Genomic DNA, 20,286 nt, shown 5'->3' on the forward strand with positions numbered 1-20,286 from the left:
ACTCGTTTTGAAACATTTGGGATCTGATGATACATATTAAAGTTTTCGCTGAAAAATTAAGTTCTTCGTGCTTTTTTGTAGACTAAACGATGGGCGGTTAAAAGAGTCCTTCTTTGTTTTTAACGTGATGAAATATTGCGTCAGAAGTGGGGGAATTTCGTGAATCAGAAGAGCAACCGGATGGAAGTTACGAGATTATGTATCTTTGAAGCGCAGTGATAATACAGGAGTATGATTATTCAATGTTATTTGGCAGGTGCCATTCACAGTTACTGATAATTCGTCTTAAACAATTTGTAAACATAGGTTTTGAGTGGAAATGTTAGCAACAAATTAAGACAATCTCGATTTCATCCCTTTTCTTAAGACTGACTCAAAACTCTCGACGCCCTCGACTTTTTTATTCCTGACAAAATAAATTAAAGATCGATTACAATACTTGCCAATTCATGGCATCATTTTCCAAACAGTAAATTGGTTCCGCTTTGACAGTTCTAAATTGAGGCCGCTTTGCGGACAACTATTCTGCACCCAGGTTCTTAGTGTTTTCACGAACAATTTTCAAGAGTTTTTTTTATTAAAAATGTCTTAAAACATGTAAAACACAACAGTTTATAGGACCTTTAAAAAACACTCTAGATTTGTTATTTCAAATGTTTAAATGTTTTCACAAGTTTTAGAAAGTCTTTGGAAATGGATAAATATATTTAGTAAGGAATTTCTAAAAGAACAATTCTAGGGTTTTTTTTTAAATGTCCTATCAACATATGAAAGACAACAGTTCAAAAACTCTAGAATCTGATAATCAAGTTTGAATTGAGGAAACCCCAGAAAACTCTCCCTTTTTAAATCAAACTCACAGAAAAATAAAAATTTCTAGTTAACAAAAGCTTCGACCAAATCAAAAAAGTAATTTTATGATTAAAAAGTTGTTAAAATTCCGTACAAATCCGTATTATGCGTAAAATTCCCTACAAAAATTCCGGTCTGTTAAAAATCCGCGAAGAGGTTCGAAAATCCGTATGATAAGGAAAAAATCCGTACAGTTGGTAGCCTTAAATATTACATATAATTCTATTGAAAAATGCATTTTACATCCAGGTTTTTTAAACGTAGCTGAATTGTTTCTATTTTCTGCTGTGTAATTGTACTCAACATTCTTTTTTGAGAAAAATTCTTTAGATTTATCAAGAGATAATTCAAAATCAATGTGATAATTAATTTTTAACTCTTTTTCTTAACAGTTTTAAGAATAGTTGCCGTATGAATTCCTTCCTCGGTTACATCGCCATGAAAGTCAACCCAACGCAATGTATAGCCAGATCAACTGATCAATAAACAACCCAAATAGTAGATAATCTTTATCGGGCAATATTTGCCTGGGAAAAATACCCATAATTCCCATCCAGAAATGGCATTTTTCCCAACAAAGCTCAAGCTCAAAGCATGGTGACAAAGCATTTATGCTCTGACTCTGGCTGCTGCTGCTGTTGACAAATCTATCAATACACTAGTTAATTTAAACGCAGCACGTTTTGCCGAGATGCTCGGATAAAATCTAAATTCTCGACTATTCATAACGCGCGTCCGGACCGAGAGGACATCTCAATTCCCTCGGGGTTTCGAATTCGGAATCCCAAAATGCCGTCGCCCATTGTGTCGCGAGAGCTTTTTGAAGATTTCCTTCTTTATTCCATTAATTTTGAGTTTGTTATGTACGGTCCCCTCGATCTTCGTCCCTCTCTCTCTCCCTTTCACTATACAATTTTAATAAATAATATAACGAAAGTAATTGTACGTTCTGAAAGTCCGAGAGAGGGGGAAAACGTTCCGCTTTTTGGGAGAACTCGAGCAAAGGAAGAAGTTTTGTGCTGGCCCAAGAATTCCTTCGTTTCGCTCTGGGGAGAGTAGCGCAAGGCGCTGGCAACCATTAATCAAACCTTCACCCCGGGATCGAGAGGAGGACCATTTGTTGGTTGATTGCTGCCGCCGTCGCCGTCAGAATCCGGCCATGCTACCATAGGTCCGATAGAGAGGAGGCCTTCAGCAGGATCCAGGGCGCGCTCGAAGCTTTATTATTATTATATGAAAATATAATCATTAGTCATACATTTTTGACGTTTTCCGACGAGCCGACGTGGGGAACGAGCAAAAAAAAAACATCAAACATAAAAATGTATGCACGGGGTTCTTCTTTTATGATTCTGAAAATGTTTAAAAAAAAAGGAGAGAGAAGGAAAGCAACTTGGATCGCGCAGGATATGAAAAGGGAGAGGGTGTCCTGGAACGGTTGCTCCTCTCGGAACAAGGGCACAATTTTTAACATTGTTCGAGCATTTTTTGCACCGTAATGTTAACTTCATCAATATATTTCCTCTCACTTTGATATATTATCATTGGAAATTTTTATGGTGATTGCCGTGAAAAGTACCGATATTTCGATCCCTACAAAAAAAAATCGAACGATCCACTCTAGGAAACCTCGAACGAAATTCGCTACGGATCAGTTGTAATTGAATTTAAACTTTGAGCCTCGCTTGGACGGAAAAGAGAGCGTTGGAGTGTCAATTAGGGACGATCAGTTTTAATTAACGACAATTGGGAAGCTGTCAGTGTGGACCATTTGATCCAATTGAAGCTACATTTAAAAAAATTAAGAATGCTCTGAAAAGTTTGATTTGGATTAATGCTGCAGCTGTGACTTGTGCATTTTGAGATTGTACGACCAAACTGTTTTTGTGATTCGAAATTGAAATATTAAAAAAATGATAACTTGATTTCGTGGTTCAATAAAATCATTTAAAAGTGTGTGAAATTTTATTAAATTACTTATCAGAATAGATTTAACAACGCAAAATTTGCAGATTTAAATTGAAAGATTCACAGCAAATAAAGTAGTAATCCAGCTGCGTGTAAAAGGCCTGGGTGTAAAATAAATTTTGCATTATTTTATGAAATTCTGTGTAATATTACACTCTGAAATATGTAGCCCATCAGTATGGGAAACCTACTTGACCGAAATGTCAAGCTCATAAATGCGTTAATCCATACAGCTTTTCATCGGTCTGACGGCCGAGTGGGCTAAGGCGCCAGTCCTTACTGTTGGTGCTGGGTTTGAATCCCGTTGGTTGCATCTTTTTTTTGTGTTTGCAAAATTTGTACATGCAGTGTGTAATATTAAGTGTTTATTTTGACGAAGGTGATGTGCATGCTTTTGCATGCGATTTTACCATCGGATTTTTTGCTGTTTTCTACAAACTACAATCTGCCTTAAAAAATTCTTAGATCTTGTTTTAAGATTTGTCATGCAAGGGTTGCCAGAAATTAAAATTGGTAAAGATCATGAGCAAGGCTTTTTATATACTCAGAAAAAAAAATGATGGTAATATGATTGTGTCACGTTCCCCAGAAAACCATTCCCCCGAAAACCATTCCCCAGAAAACCGTTCCCCAGAAAACCATTCCCCAGAATGTACCATTTCCCAGAAAACTATTCCCCAGAATGTACCATTTCCCAGAAAACCATTCCCCAGAAAAGTTTCTTTCTCGAAAAATCAAAGTAGTTTCAAATTTTAGTTTGTTTGAAATTTCTTAGAAAATATAAAAATTGGACAAGTTTATTTTATCCATGCCAAGAAATTTTCCTTTTTTTTTGACAACAATTCTTGAGAAAATAACAGAAAATGTTAATTCGGCTTATGACTCGTTCTATTATTCTAAGAAATTTTCCCTTCTTTTTCTTTTTATTTCTTGTTTCCGTGAATGCTATTTTTAGTTTTGCAAAGAAGAAAAATGTTTGATAAATTAAAATATGATTATGGGTGTCGTTGGTATAATTCCATTTGACATATTGGACCTTTGGCATATTGCTCATTTTGCATGATGATTTAAATTTTCTAAATTTGATTTAAGGTGACAAAAATTTAATTTATTATTTTTGGAAGAAGAAAACTCTCTTGACTTACAAGATAAATTTTTCCTTCTTTTAAGGTCTCCTGACACAAGTTGAATTTCACCTTCTTTAAAGAAGGGAAAACTGTCTTGACTTGTGATATCTGATAACAGAAGTTGAATTTTCGCTTTAAAGTTTTTTTTCTTGTATTCTTTCTTGTTTCCATAAGGAAAAACTCTCTTGACTAGTGACAACAAGTTTAAAAAGTTGTGTAAGTGGTCAAGTATTTTTTCCCTTACTTAAAGAATGGAAAATTAAACCCGTGTCAGCAGTTTTAATAACAAGGCTATAATTTTTTCCCTTCCTTAAAGAAGGGAAAACTCTCCTCCTCCTTTTTAAAGGTAAAATTCAACTTGTATCAGTCAGTAAAGTTTTCCTTTCTTTAAAGAAGGGAAAACTTTCTAGCCTTGTAATAACTGCTGACACAAGTAAACGTGGCGGAATTTTGAAAATTTTGGAAATTTTTGAAATTTTTGAAATTTTGGAATTATAGGAAATTTTGGAAATTTTGGAAATTTTGGAAATTTTGGAAATTTTGGGAATTTGGAAAATTTGGAAAATTTTAAAAATTTTGAAAACATTCAGAAATTTTGAAAATTTTGGATTTTTTTTTGAAATTTTTGAAATATTTATAATCACCACGATAAAGATTTCTGGGGAACGGTACATTCTGGGGAATGGTTTTCTGGGGAATAGTACATTCTGGGGAATGGTTTTCTGGGGAACGGTTCATTCTGGGTAATTGATTTCTGGGGAATGGTATTCGGGGGAATGGTTTTCTGGGGAACGTGACACAATCGGTAATATTCATCAGGAAATGGTGACAGATTTTGTGGCAAAAAAAAATGATTAATTTTACCCCAGAAAATGATGAATTTTCATCAGTTTTTGATGAATATTCATCAGGTTCACATTTTTACACATTTTTTATGTAATATTACGCAAAAAAAGAGGTAATATTCAACCTACCAAATTTTCAACATTCCAAAACTCAACTTTTTTTCTGTGTACATTTACCATAAACAGAAAAAAAAGTTGAAAAGTGTAGGTTTAAAATTGATTTTGAAAAATTCGGAAAATTCGGTTCGCGTAGTTACTTTTGACAACTCGTTCCAAAAGACCACAGTCGATTTATTGAAACACAGTTGATTTTTGATGTTTCTATATTCTGTAGTGTCTTAAATAAAAAGTGATCAGAAATAGTTATCAGGTTTGTTTTTAATCGATGAATACTAAAAATGACATGGAATCTTTTATCCAAACTCGGTCAGATGCCCTAAATTTATTTGTTGCCAAAATGGTCGTCTTTTATCATGCACACGGAACTTAATTTATTTATTTATTGACAATTTATTGATTCTGGCCGAATTGGTTAACAACGTTTATTTTTTGTACCCATTAATTTGTCATATCTTAGCCAGTTGGGTCTATTTTGAATGTAGAATGTTTATAACCCTACTGAGACTGAACAATATCTAACAAAATTGAATAAAATGAAAAAAAAAATGGTTTGACAATTTTCATCAACTTTTCGGAAGTGCTGATTCGAATCCAGTAAGAAAAAAAACCATTTTAAATCACACTTTTTATTTGTGTTGTTCTATAGAATTTGTACATTTGAAAGATTAATATCTACATTTAAACAAATTAGCATTTAATTTTTCCTTGATCAATTTTAATCATAATTTTGACATATTGAACGAAAACTAAGTTATCAAACAATGGTCATGATTCATTCCTGTTTGAATTTAAATTATAAATTCCAAATAAAACAAAATCATGCCCCATCACCCGATATGATTGCTCTCGCTGTTATAAATTATTCCAAAAAAGGGCCAATTTTACGATTGCGCCACGGGAAAGGAATTCCTTTTTGTGAAATCCGTTATCCTGGTTTCCACTAACGTGACTTTTGTTCGGCCAATTACGACTGGCCCCAGCCAGCAATGACATCTCACAAAATTCCATCAACAGGCCGCTGACAGAATCGGTGCATCCGAGTAGGCGACTGTGGCGGAGACGACGGTCGCGGATGGTAATTTACGAAATTGCTTGCTGCATTCAGAATGCACCAGGAGCTCGAAATTGTGGAACAATTCAGAAACACTGACAGTTATTACTTCGTGCTGTGTAATTTGCACCCTTCTGGCAGCACTGCTTTTGTGCATGCATGCAGTCTTATAAAAGCTCTTTGCCCTGATTGCAAGCTGGTGGTGGATGGGTGTAGGTGTGTGGATGTGGATGGATAATGGTAATGAATAATGGAAACCCCCCGTCGTGTCACACACGGCGGCCATTTTGTTGTCGTAATTACCGCGCGAGGTAGCGTGGCCTGCTGCGATGACTAAAGTGCATTGCTGATTCGAATCGGCCATGTTTCTTGCTGCCTTGCACTGGTAGAATGGGATTAAGTTTATTTGCATGCAATGCAGCACACACGAAGCGCAGCAGGCCGCCGCCATTATCGTTGGGGTTGACTCGTTCACGCCAGACTTGGCCTGCTGCGATGGGACGACGAACGAAGGGGGGCTTTCAGTCCGGTAATTGAGCACAATTGAAGTGACTTGAATGAAGAAAAATTGCTTTTTTATTCCACCATACATTCTCCCTCATAATGGGTTCGCCGAGGGGCGTCCGCCTCGGCTAAAGGCGCAAAATATTGGATTATGTTACGAAAGATCGATCCCGCAGCGAAATTGGCTAAAATTTGTGGCCACTCCCAGCGCCGGGAACAACCGCGCAGTCTAGCGAGCCCCAAAAAATATTATCGGCTTGATTAAAAATCTCATTTCCTCATTTTTCAATAAATCGATAAAAAGGAAAAATTTGAACCCCCTCGGCGCTGCTGCCCCTCCAAGCTTTTTGGCGCACTATTTTGGGCAGCAAGCGAACAAAATTAAAAACCACGAGTATTAGACGCACAAAACAACAACGAGCCCAAGCGTCGATCGATGATCTGACGTTTAATGAAGAAGAGAAGTGCGCGCTGCTCCCCTACTTGATCAAGCACACACACACAAAAGCGCCAAAAAGTGAGCGAGAAGAAAAACGGAGCAAGCAAAGTTGTGCACCAAAACCTAGGTAACGAAGCCGAACGTGGGGCAAAGGAGGAATCGACGAAAAAACAACATGGACGCGAACGCCTGAACGCGAAAGAAGCGTCAGAAGAGGAACGAACGAGGAAGAAAAAAAAAGCTAATTTAAGAACATTGGTGTGTTTTGAAGTTGAAGGTTATTTTCATAATTGAATTTTTTGTTGTACAAAGTTTTCGTCTTCTTCTTGCTGGCCGATCGCGTCTGCGACGCCGCCGCCGCCGACTGCTGCGATCTGCTCGTGCTAAACGAAAAAAAAAACTCCGTCTTGAACGTTGTAATTTATTTACGCAGAAAAGTATGTAGGTACTTTTCGGGAGCTTTGGTGCGCACTTGTCTGCCCCAGGAGAGCAGTAACGAGCATTTTAGGGAATTATAATTGAAACAAAAATGTGTGAGGAGGTGCGCGCACGAGGAGGGGAGTTCGGGCCGGGTTGAGAGACTTGAGGCCACTTGAGACAGGCGACGAACCCGATATTTTTACTTTTTTTGAGAAGAGTTGAGTTTAAGATGGGATGAAGAGGGAATTGGGCCCTTTTGGGTTGGGGTTTGGCGTAGTTTTAGAGAAGGTTGTTTGAGATAGATATTTGCTTACCTTGACATTGACAGGTTAGAGTTTGGTAATACAGTTCAGACTCGATTATTCGAAGCCTCGATTATCCGAAGATTGTGATTGTGATTCGATTCAATTATCGATCGTTTGTAAGATAGAATTTAATGGAGTTTATAACATAATTCTAGTTTACACATTTTAAAACATATTCACGAATATTGTTTGTTTTAAGTCCTGACTTTTCCAGTCATTCTCGGATGACAAAATGGCCGACTTTTCATCACCAAAAATAACTGTAATGGAAAGTTCTTTTCCGCGTCCTTTTGAGTGCTGAAAAGTTCGACCTTTCAGCACTTGCATCGAAAAGAAATATTTTTTGAGACTGTTTTGGAGTTTGCTACTGATCTTGGCGACAAATAACATTTTTGCAATTCCGTCGTGAAACTACTTACTTTTTCTGTCATTCTTGAACGACGAAATAGCCTACTTTTCTGTACCAAACATAACAGAATCGAATAGCAACACTTTTCAAAATAAATGCTGAAAAGTTCTACTTTTCAGCCCTGAAATGGGTGCTGAAAAGTTGAACTTTTCAGCACTTGTTTCGAAAGGTAACACTTTTCAACATTTTTTTTGATTTAAACGATTTATTGACGAAATACATGAAAATTTGACTTAAAATTTCACTCAATGAGTGTTTTTCGGAATTGCAAAAAATGTTGTATGGAACTCGTTGCAAAACTTGATTTTTTCAGCACTCGTCGTATTTATCCAACTCGATGAACCTCGTTTGATAAATGTACGACTCGTGCTGAAAAAATCCTCTTTTTGCAACTTGTTGCATAAACTACTATTTTCTATTTTTCTAGCACTCGTCGTATCTATCCAACTTGGTGAACCTTGTTAGATAAATGTACGGCTCGTTTTGAAAAAATCTTCTTTTTGCAACTTTTTGCCTAGCTTTGTTTCCCGTTTAAGCGTTCTTGTGATTAACTAAAAAATCAAAACAGTTAATCAAATGAGTGCTAAAATGACATTTTTGCAATTCCGTCGTGAAACTACTTACTTTTCCTGTCATTCTTGAACGACGAAATAGCCTACTTTTCTGTACCAAAAATAACAGAATCGAATAGCAACACTTTTCAAAATAAATGCTGAAAAGTTCTACTTTTCAGCACTGAAATGGGTGCTGAAAAGTTCAACTTTTCAGCACCCATTTCAGTCAGCACTTGTTTCGAAAAGTAACACTTTTCAACATTTTTTTGATTTAAACGATTTATTGACAAAATACATGAAAATTCGACTTAAAATTTCACTCAATGGGTGTTTTCGAAATTGCAAAAAATGTAGTATGGAACTCGCTGCAAAACTTGATTTTTTCAACACTCGTCGTATTTATCCAACTCGGTGAACCTCGTTGGATAAATGTACGACTCGTGCTGAAAAAATCCTCTTTTTGCAACTTGTTGCATAAACTACTATTTCAGCACTGAAATGAGTGCTATAATTAACTTTTAGCCTTTTATTTTTGTTGCACCAAGTATTTTCAAAACAGAATTGCCAACAAATTATTTTTTTTCACAAGTTATTTTTTTTTTCATTTAATTTCAATATTATTTAGAAAGCGGCACAAAAAAAAATCGTCTGCTGTCCAAACTATCTTAAGGTGAAACGGGACGCCAGTTTTTGGACAACTTCAGTTCAACTTAAATCAATTCCTGAACTCTACAGATTGCTTACTATCGGCCTGCGTCTGCGAAATACAGAACTTCGTAAGTTACGGCATTTTCCCTAAGAGTGCTTCCAAAAATTTGTGCCTTGGAGTCAATATGGCACTGCTTTCTCGTGTCACCTTAAGAGCGAGTCCACGAACAGGGCATACCCCTTTGTATGGGACGTCATTTGGACCTCACAAATCAGCCTTAAAATTTTCAGGGGTTGTTTGTACATATAAAACTAGCATCTGACCAAAATATGAGCACTCTAAGTCAACGGGAAATGGGGTAAATCGGGACACAAAGTTGAAGGTTCAAAAACGTCAAAAATCCTAGAAAGGCTATAACTTAGGCAGAATTCAATTTAATTTCAAAATTTAAGATGCATCTGAAAGGGCTTAAAAAATGCTGGGTAGAGCATCCCAATTGGTTAAATCTAAAGGGAGTTATTGGCATTTTAGTGAAAAAATAGCATAATTTTCAAACTCAGATAAAAAAGTGTTCCATCCAGATATCAATTCGGTTCGACCTGCAGCTTGTAGGGGACATCTGGGACTACCATCTGATCTTCACAGCAAAAAAAGGTGTAAATTTGGAAGGTGTAATTTTAGAAGGTTGAATATTACCTCTTTTAAGATGTAATTTTACCTCAATTTCGACTGAAAATGCGACATTACACCAGAATAGTGGTAAAATTACACATTTTCAGAGGTAAAATTACTCATTTTTTATGACATAAAAGATGTACCCCTTTCCAGATGTAATATTACCATGATTTTTTTTTCTGTGTTGTGTAAATATATGCTTTATTGTAAAGGTCACGTAAATACTATGTTTTTTTTTATTGGTGGTTTGCAATTCAGCATTGAACTTCGTCTCTTTTTAGAGCTTCAATTTGGTTTAAGGTAAAACTATCTCAGGTGACCCTTTAATCCTCCCACAACCCACATATCCCAATCATTGACGTTCGAATCGTTGCCAAGAACACTATACTCAACGCAGCAGCAGTTGTTTCCTCTTCAACAACCGTCGTCATCTTCGACATCACCGTCACTTCTCCGCAAAATGGATGATGGTGGTGAAGAACACTGCTGGAGAGACGAAACAACAAAAAAAAAACCTTTATATATTTCATATGCGCAATTATGTCTGGTTCCATGGTTTTCCTTCTTCCTCGCTGGCCGCGCTCTCAACGGCCATAAAAAGTACAAAACTATATAATTTACTTAATACAAGAGCCGCGTCGTGCGCACATGACTCTGGCCCGGGTTCGTCCCGGACATTCGGGGCTTGGGTTCTAGCCAGGCAAACCTCCTAATAACAGAGACTGCTCCGGAGGAGCCCCCGAAGGCCCAGAACTATTCCCATTATACGACCATCTTTTTTAATTTTTTTCGGTTCACGCTGTGTTTCATATTACCCACACCGTGGTTCGCTCCAGCTTGATTTAGTTTTTTTTTTTTTGGTCTTCGATATTATATTTCGGCGGCTTCGTTAGCGTCGAAAAGGAAAACCTGAAAAAACATCATCAACGCGCGCGCTCTTGCAGATGGCCGGCGGCGAATCTTATTGTATTTGTGTGGTTTTTTAAGAGGGGTTTTATCGCGACCTGCGGGCGAAAAGATGGCCGACCAGCCTGTTATACAGTAGGCCATGCGAAATTTGTTCGTGGTTGGCAACACTGACGCAAACGCTCTCAGCATTGTCGCAGTTGGCTGCGCCCGCAGATCGCAGATAACCGCGATGGATTAAGCTCTCTGCGACAATAGTGTGAACGCATGTTCCGCAACTTCCCGCGGCGGAAATTGTGCTGAATTTAAATGTAAAATTATGAGGTTTTTGGTGCGTGCGATGTAATTAATTTGAGGTGGCTGGATCCCACCCTATAACCCTGGGTTGGTTCCCACATAGCTGCCATCGCACGGGATTGACGTTGATTGCGCAGTTCAAACGGAACTCCTCCACCACCGCGGCAAAGTGCCGCCTCTATTAGCGCACACGACAGAATTCTCACCGGCATCCAGCGAATGCACACACAAAATCGACTAATAATGAACCCGATATCTCGTGGTCAAAATCAATCAGAAGAAAGAAATTAATAGTATTCGACATAATTCCAAACGTGCCGCCCCGGGCCGGGCCAAAGGTGACTGCCGGTGTATAAGACGACCCTCCGACGACGGCTAGAAGAAGACGAAAAGGTGAAAGAATGTGGCGCGGACAGCCATCAGTCCCGGAGAACCGACCAAGCCGCCGCGCCACAGATGAGGAGAGCCCGATAACGGAGACGGCTGCGCCCCGGCCACTCCGACCAAAGGAGGAACAGATCGAAAAGAGGAGATTCTTTCAAGACAGATATCAGCAGGATCGTGACGAGGAACAAATAGCTCTCGCCGTCAAGACGAAGGGGTTGGAAGAAGACTGACTTGTAGACAAGTTGTGTTCTGAAAGGCCTTTGCTTGTCCGCCGTCAGGGCAGCCGTGCCAAATTCCGAACCACGACAAAGGTTTTCGCAAGAATCCTAGCGAAGCCTACTTCGATCCGAGTGCGGGGTGAACAACCCAACCTAATCCACAAAAGAAATCACTGCCAATGTCAAGATCCGTTGGACCGTTCAACACACTTCAGCGCAGCAGAGTCGGGCGCACTTCACGCGGACAAAAGCGATCGCAATTCCTCGGCGCAACACTAACCTACGCTACGAAAATCGTAGCAGGCGCCCCTTTGCATAATTTGGAAACGATCAAGCCACACTCGAAAACGCTCAATAGGTCATAATAGTGATAAAACTCTATTTTGATGACTGTACAAAAAAAACGCAGCCACTTTTCCGAGAACTCCCCGAAAATCCGGGAGATGAACCAGCAGAATTGTTGGAGTGCTGTGCCAGACGCCAGTAGGCGCTGCTACCGGGATGAAATTTCGCCAACCTTGGTCATGGTCACCCCCGGAGGCAAGCAGGTCGGCCTACTGCGATCGCGTAAGCGATGATCGCGCGCGTTGTTATGCAAAGTATGCCCATCATCATCATCATCATCATGCTGCTGCTCACACACACTGCCATTGATATTGTTTTGCTGGCCGACCGACGTGCCGTTTGTTGTTGAATGAGAGCTGTTTATGTTGATTCATGGCGCCATGACTACACGAATTTCTCGATTTGGGTGCCGATTTTTGAACCCACCATTGTGGCCCGGGAGAAAGGGGAGGAAGTTTCGTTTTCATTACCGGTAGTACTACTTGACTCGACTCTACTTGCGCCCCAAAACTCGAAACTCATCGGAGCAGGTCTAGGATGACGATTGAAACGGGGTCCGGTCGGTCAGCCAGCCACATTGGGATGAGTTTGGACTTTTGCTCGTGTGTCGCGCCCAGTCAATGGAGTGAGAGTCTCTTGAGAGATTACAACTGGTTCTGCTGTTGCTGCGTACTCCTTGGAGGATCGCTGACCCGGGAAACCGGAATGTTCAAAGCTGGTTCAGCTTGCATTCCGGGAAGACCTATCGCTTCCCACGGGGCACCAATCCATCTTCATACAATTTGACTGCTTTGACAGAGTCCGACGCACCTTTTCTGATTTCCCCAAGGGGAAGCGCAATTCAGGTAGCTGTTGTGGGTTTGTTGAAGGTTCGGAAAAGAATGTTTGTGTTTACAAAACATCGATTTCAACGATCGTCGATCATCTGGTTCTGTTTGTTGATATAAATTGGAAAAGCCTATTCGATCTAGTAGTCTGACAACTCTGAACTCTCGCTTTAGGGATCACATCACAGCATAGCCTGCTACTGGGTACAATCAGATTAACCCTCAATCAGCGTGGTCACCCAATATTGACAAAGTATATCATAATTGACCCCACCGACGTCCACCGTTTGCAAGTGTCCCCCTCAGTAATTTGTTCAAACAAACCAAAATTACAACCGCAAACACAATTCTAACAATTTTACCCCTCCCAACCACCAGGTGAATATGTGCTCAACGCGACCGACGACAGCGAGGGCACCCTTCCGCCGCCGCTAGCCGATCTGTTCCTGGAGGAGGAACTCAACCTACCGGAGCTGATCAACGGTAACGCGAACGACGCCGACGGAACCAACGCGGCCACAGAGGTGAGAATCGCTCAATTTGCACGAAGGTGCGTGCGTGTGTCGTGCAGTTCCCCTAATTTATTATTGAACGAAGGAGGGCTCGGAAATTGCTGGTTCGAAGGCTAAAGGCCACCGTCGGTGGCTGAACTCTCCTCCGGGTTCTGGTCTGACCGGCCCTTGCTGTGCAAACACACAAATTCTTGACGTTAATGTTTAATGCTGCAGCGCCTGAGGTTAAGCAAATTATCGATGACCACTGACAAGACTATCGAACCATAATTACACTCACTGTTAATTTTGGATATTCAAAACGTGCGCGCACAGCCAGACCACGACGATGACGAACGTTCCGTGCCATTCGGCGTCGTCGTCGCGAGGGGGGAGTTAGAGCGAGACAAAAACCAACACTAAATTATATGTTTGTTTAATGCAGGAAACCGACGAGCCAGCAAAAAAGAAGACCACAGCCGAAGAGGAGGAAGAGGAGTCCGAGGTCAAGCGAATCGAGAGGGAGCTCGAAACATCGGCTGATGAACTGTGCCAAGGTGCCGCCGCAGCCGGTTCTAGCGTCGATTTGAAGAGTGCCACCGATTCGGTCGCCCAATCGGCGGAGGAAAAGCCGGAAAAGGCCGCCGCCGCCAACGGGGATAAAGATCCCCTCCCGGACGATCCGGAGGCCGTCGTTGCCGATGACCTAGAGGACCTGCTGTGCGACATGATGATCCAGACGTCGTCGTCCCACTTTCAGCACCCGCGCCAGCCGATGCAAAACTATGGCCACGGGATGCACCACGGTTCGCTGCGGCAGGGCAGCTACCACCACCATCACCACTACCACCAGCATCATCAGGTGAGTCGTGGGTTTTGAATGGCTTTTTTTGATTGTGCGGAGATTGATCTGTGACCAAACATTCGACCGAAATAGCAGATTTAATAACATTTCTTCGATTTCAAAACATATCAATGTTTTTTTGATGCTTAGAATGGGAAACTGTTAAAAGCGTTGAATGTTGGAGTCTTTGCAATCAAAACTTGCCGTAATAGGATACCACCTTTAGTAGGGATAAAAAGGATTTTCGACTTTGCTTCGAACGGGTCTGAAATTTTCAAATTATCTGTAAAGTAATCACAACTTAACACTTTTGAAGTTGATGTCAATAAACGCTTCAGTTTCGTCAAGGTATGATATATTTGGCTCCCTGAACATGCTCCAATCGACAGAATTGAATATTAGGGAATTCCCTGGCATTAAATAAAATTGTACAAATACAAACAAATTTTCCCATAAAACCGCCCTTACGTCACAGCTGACACTCGCTGAAAAAAAATATTCCCGCATTCCATTGTCCTAGCAGCAAACACCCCGATCACACGTTGACATGCTAGATAATATTTACTTTTCACATATTTCGTAATTTGTTCCCGCGCGCGGGAATGTTTACTTTTTCCTCCGGTTGGCCGCGCGCCAAGGACCTCCAAGTGCTTGCACCGTTCGCTGACCCGTATCAACCGGAACACATGCATATTTACGCTGGACGACGACGACCCACTTTCGAATTCATCAGGGACTGACCTCTTGAAACTTTTTTTTTCCTTTTTTGTAAGATCGTCCAGTCCAGAATTTCGTGGAAGCAGGTTGAGCTGGGAAGATTACTTTCGAAATGTTGGACTTGAAAACGTTTTTAAAATAACACAGTCTGTGGACCTCGAGAGAGAGTAAGTCTTTTTCTCCTCTGCGCACAAGTGTTTTCTTTAAAAACACTTGTCGATTTAAAAACACAAAATTTTCATGCATTTTCCCTGTCCTCGATGTTCGCTTTCACCTCTCTGCTCACCAGCCAGCCTGATGGTTCCCAAAAGGCTTCATAATTCCTGCGATGGCAATCACAAAAGCCAAAAAGTATACATTCTTAGCATTAACTTGCTCGACGGTGTGTACAACTCCCTAATGATCGAGGATGTTGCTGCGATCGGACGAAAATCATCTCACATTTTGTTGTTCTTTCTGCTCCTTCTCAAAAGTCTCAAAAGGAATCGGGGAATGGCTTCTCTCCTTACCAATTTTCCTCTCTGCGCATGCAATTAGGACTTCGACTTTTGCTCGAATCTCAAAGAAAGGAAGGCGAGAACATCGCCCTGTAATAAAGCATCCAAGAAGGCGACGACGACGACGACGACGATGGGTTCGAAGTGGGACGACGCAAAACCACAAAAAGTGGCCGTAAGGTAGCAATCGAAGTTGGCCACATCCATCGATTGGTTCTGTGGTGGTTCCCTCTTCTGAGTAGGGCTAACCACCAGAGCCTACTGCGCCGCTCGGAGAGTCACTTGTCTTGTCTTGTCTTGTGCTCTTTTTGCCGGCTTTTGGGCCCAAAGTGGGAATAAAGCAATTCAGTATCGGTGCTGATTGCTTTTAACAGGTTTTTGTTGCTCTCCCTTCTCCCATCTTGCTGAACTTGTTGTAAAGCAGAAGCAATATCTTCCGGACCCATCTTCCACTCCGGCCGGACTCTTCTCCTGGTGGCGAAAGGAGGAACCCTTTTTATTTATTGTTTTATTATATTCCAAACATCAGGTAGCCCTCTCTGTCCAAGTTTTTGCGGTGACCGCGCCATTGTCATCGACGTGTCAGGGGTGCGAAAATCGGGACACCACCTCAACCGCCGGTGAGGTTCTGGTTATTTTTGTTACGGCGGCTTATCCGGCCGTCAATCCTTCGACTTTTGGACCTTTGTCAACGGGTTGAGGCTCCGCATGGGGCAATGTTTTTATATTGGCTTGCGTTTTCGGGCATAATAATTGTTTATCTTTCTCCGCCGACTTACCGGGGGCTTAGCTTCTCTCGGGGCCTGTTCAAGTCAGTCAGGTGAAATGAGCGGTAGCGGTATGCAGCGTTTTGGGCATAATTTTCGCTACACTTGAAAGGATTAAGGCTTCCGGGGACAGGTCGGCGAAGGAGGAAAGAACCCGAGAAGTGAAAGCCATGAACGAACGGGGGCGGTTTTGGGCAAATTATCAATGGTTGAGGTGATAATTTATTACTTTGGCGAAGAATGGATTGTTTCCAGGAAAAGACACCTAATGAGCAAAAGTCAAATTTGCGGCTTTTGTCGCTGGAGAAAAATCTTTCTTTAATCTATTATTTATAAAACAGTATATTTTTACCTGTTTGTGAGAATTAGTTATTTGTAAATTGGTTGTGACTTAACCGATATAATACGAACGTTTTTCAATTTCAAGCAATTTTGCCTAACCATTTCTTTAAATTTTGAAAAAAGTAGATCAGAGGGGGTCAAAAATGAAGGGAAAGTTTAAGTAGCTAAAAAGAGATTTAAAAAATGGTTTGAGTAGACTTAAGTACAGTCTAGACTCGATTACTTGAAGTTCGATTACCTGAATTCTTCAAAGGATCTAACACAGCAAAAAATCCGATGCAAATTGCATGCACATCACCTTCATCAAAAAGGACACTTAATATTACACACTGCATGCACAATTTTTTAAACACGAAAAATGCAACCGACGGGATTCAAATCCAGCACTATCGGTAAGGACTGGCGCCTTAGCTCGCTCGGCCATCAGCTATTTCATAAAATAATGCAATAATTATTTTACACCCAGGCCTTTTACATGCAGCTGGCTTTCTAATTTTTTTATTGCTGTGAAAATAATCGAATCATAAAAAACGTAAACTTTTAATTTCTTTATATCAACATAAAATATGATTGCCTGATATATACCCAACATTACCGTTTTCAATATTCAAATATCACCATTTTGCTCGCCATCTAGGAAAACATTTCTCAGAACATCGTGGAAACCAAAACAATCCAAAACAATGAAAAATATTGTTTTTGTGTTTTGATCATTCGGAGTACATTTTGTTGGTAGACTTCAGATAGTTGAGTCTGGATTTAAATGAAAAAGGAGGCAAACTTAAAATGTCAACGTAGAAATTAAAATATTACAAAGTGTTTTCGATTTTGCAAACAAAAAAAATCTTAGAAAAAAACATAGATTTTTTTTTGCAATTCCGTCGTGAAACTACTTACTTTTCCTGTCATTCTTGAACGATGAAACAGCCTACTTTTCTGTACCAAAAATAACAGAATCGAATAGCAACACTTTTCAAAATAAATGCTGAAAAGTAACTCTTTTCAAAAAAAAAAATGATTTAAACGATTTATTGACAAAATACATGGAAATTTGATATCAAATTTCACTCAGTGTGTGTTTTTTTGGAATTGCAAAAAAATTGTATGGAACTCGTTGCCAAACTTGATTTTTTCAGCACTCTTCGTATTTATCCAACTCGGTGATCCTCGTTGGATAAATGTACGACTCGTGCTGAAAAAATCCTCTTTTTGCAACTTGTTGCATAAACTACAATTTTTTTTGAAAGTTTTATTATATTACATTTTGCACCCAAAAAGTGTTACGTAATTTAATATTGTTATATTGTTGTTTTTCTTTTGGTTAAAAAAAGTAATGTTTAAAAAGAAAAAAAACTAAAGATAGTAAAAATGTATGTATCAAGTGTATGCATTTAAAAGGTAAGCCTAACGCTACAGTATAAAATAAACAAACAAACAAGTGAAATGATATTTGATAGATTGAAAGAAAGCAAAAAAAAATCCTGAAAATGGTTCATTCATATACAAAGCTGTTTTTCGATCGTTGATCAATTTACGAATTATCAATTTCAAAAATGTTTGAAAATTTATGTTCTTGCGTTTTTTAAATGCTCGTAACTCAGAAACAACATGAATCATTTTTTGTTATTTTCTTTAAAATGATAGTCAAGAAATGCATATTTATGATAGACGTCATTATGTCTGATAACATCTTTTGCAAATAAACGCTAGATTTTGTTTTAATCCATATTTTTTTTATTTCCTAAATATTTTAAAAAGATTTTCTTTTAAATAATTATGATTTTTTGCTTAAAGTTGTTATTTTTATATCAAATAAATTTCAGTTGCGTTCGTTTGTAATTGACTTGAAAACAAATGAATCATTTATCTGAATGAAAACTCTTTCGGTAAAATATAAGCCAAAAGATGTATTGTAAATCTCTGTTTTGCAGTAGAACAGAGAAGTTGATAATTTATTCAGATCATCAATCATTATTAGATCAAACCAAACAAATTCGCCAAATACCGCAAACAAACTGTACTCAATTATGATGATGAATTCTACTCTTCCTCTATAAAGACGCGCACCGTCAAAGCATCATCAACGTGGCGGTGTTGCCGAAAACAAGTGTCCCTGACTGCAACCAATTTGCATCAATTTGTGTGGCGCACACACACACTCACACGCACGCATGATCGTCGGTCGACGTCGCGACGCTCCGTTATGAAGTTTTGTCTGTCTCTCCTCGCGGAAGAGCATAGCGTGGCTAAAATCCGGCACAATAGGGTCAGTCACCGCGTGATTTTTAAAGCGTTTTTTTTATTCGTCTGTTTGTTCGGCTCGGGCTCGTGGAGTTCGGTTTTTGTGGCTTCGTGCGGGCCATAATAGTCGTCAGAGTCAGAGGCGATCGACGACGCTGTTGAGGACTCTGCAGCTGCCCTCTGCTGATGGTGGTTACAGAAATGTTCTCGAGTCGGGCACTTGAACCGGCGTTCAAGTCTCCACGCGCGGTCGATTCTGGGACCATAATCAAGAGCATTGAAAGAACCGAGCAGAGTTAGAATATCTGAGAGTAGTCGGGGTAAAAACGAGCATCCGTAATGTGGTACATGCTGATGGAAGTTGTGTGCGACATTAAACTTGTACTCACTTTGCGCCGAGGAAGGGCATTCTCAGACACACACACGCGGATACGCGAACTTGGCAGCGACAAAAATGAGCCACAAGCGAAGAGTAAAAAAACAACACACTTTTCAACGTGCTGCTGGAAGTGCCTTGCTGCTGATGGATACAAGTGTGAGCCGCGTGGAAGTAATTATGATTAGTAGCAGTGGTGTGTAGAATTTGAGCCACCCGAAAAAAAAACTGCTAAGAACATTGTCGGAGTTGGACACGGTGTGGTGTTGCAGTAGGGGTGTCAAAGTTTTCAGATAGTATTATAAATATGATATGACATTTTTTGATAATTCATTAAATAGTTTAATAATTCATGATAACTTTCAACTTATTTTAAGCTGCTCAAAAAATGAAGCTGTGAAAATTTATATACAATGATGTTAATGCCAAACAAGCATAATTTGCAAACACGACATTTTTTTTATAGTTCGATTATCCGAAGTGATTTTTTTTCGAATGTTTCAGATTATCGAGTCTAGACTGAAGTTTATTTTTTTTTTTTTGTGTATGTGTGTATTGTATGGAAAGCTGATTTTTTTTAAATGGTACAAAAAAACAAAAATTTACTATTTTTTCATTTTTAGGTATTTGAAATTGCATTAAGTCAGGGGTGTTCAAAAAAAGTAAAAAAGTAAAAAAAAATGATTGTGTTCATTGGACCTTTAAAACTCCAGAGACACTAAATTTCGAGATTAAGTTGTAAACTGTTTCAAAGTATTTTTGTAGAATCAGCGTTTGAAAAATAAAATTCAAGCGCAGCATAAAACGTTTTAGGCATGATTTGATTACTGTCGATTTCTGTTACTTAATTTCAGAATTCGCGAGAAAAAATATAAAGCATTACGTTTTTTTTCGATCTGTGTTCCCAAAATTTTTATTTTTGATTAGCATAAACTTGTATAGTTTAATTGATTATTACATTCAATATGTTTTCAATTGATTTTGCAAGTTTTGATTTCAAGTAGTATTTCTATCTTTTGTAATATTTTTTCTCCTTCTTCTTTTTTGAAAATGTTTAAATGAAGAGGAGACAAATTTTTGGAGAAAAAAATTTATTTGCTCTATTTTCCAAAA

The 20,286-nt window shown here is 39.3% G+C and overlaps 1 protein-coding gene across 3 annotated transcripts in view; it reads left to right on the forward strand.

Moving 5' to 3' along the window:
- The window catches only part of LOC120420749 (segmentation protein cap'n'collar), a 102,546-nt gene that overhangs the window by 60,208 nt on the left and 22,052 nt on the right, over positions 1 to 20,286 (forward strand). For all 3 annotated transcript variants that reach the window (XM_039583846.2, XM_039583845.2, XM_039583847.2), the window contains 2 exons: positions 13,277 to 13,422; positions 13,835 to 14,251. In XM_039583846.2, coding sequence (XP_039439780.1) covers positions 13,277 to 13,422; positions 13,835 to 14,251 — 563 coding nt within the window. The remainder of the gene's footprint in view (positions 1 to 13,276; positions 13,423 to 13,834; positions 14,252 to 20,286) is intronic.

This window comes from Culex pipiens, chromosome 1, assembly GCF_016801865.2.
Source record: "Culex pipiens pallens isolate TS chromosome 1, TS_CPP_V2, whole genome shotgun sequence".
NCBI lineage: Eukaryota > Metazoa > Arthropoda > Insecta > Diptera > Culicidae > Culex > Culex pipiens.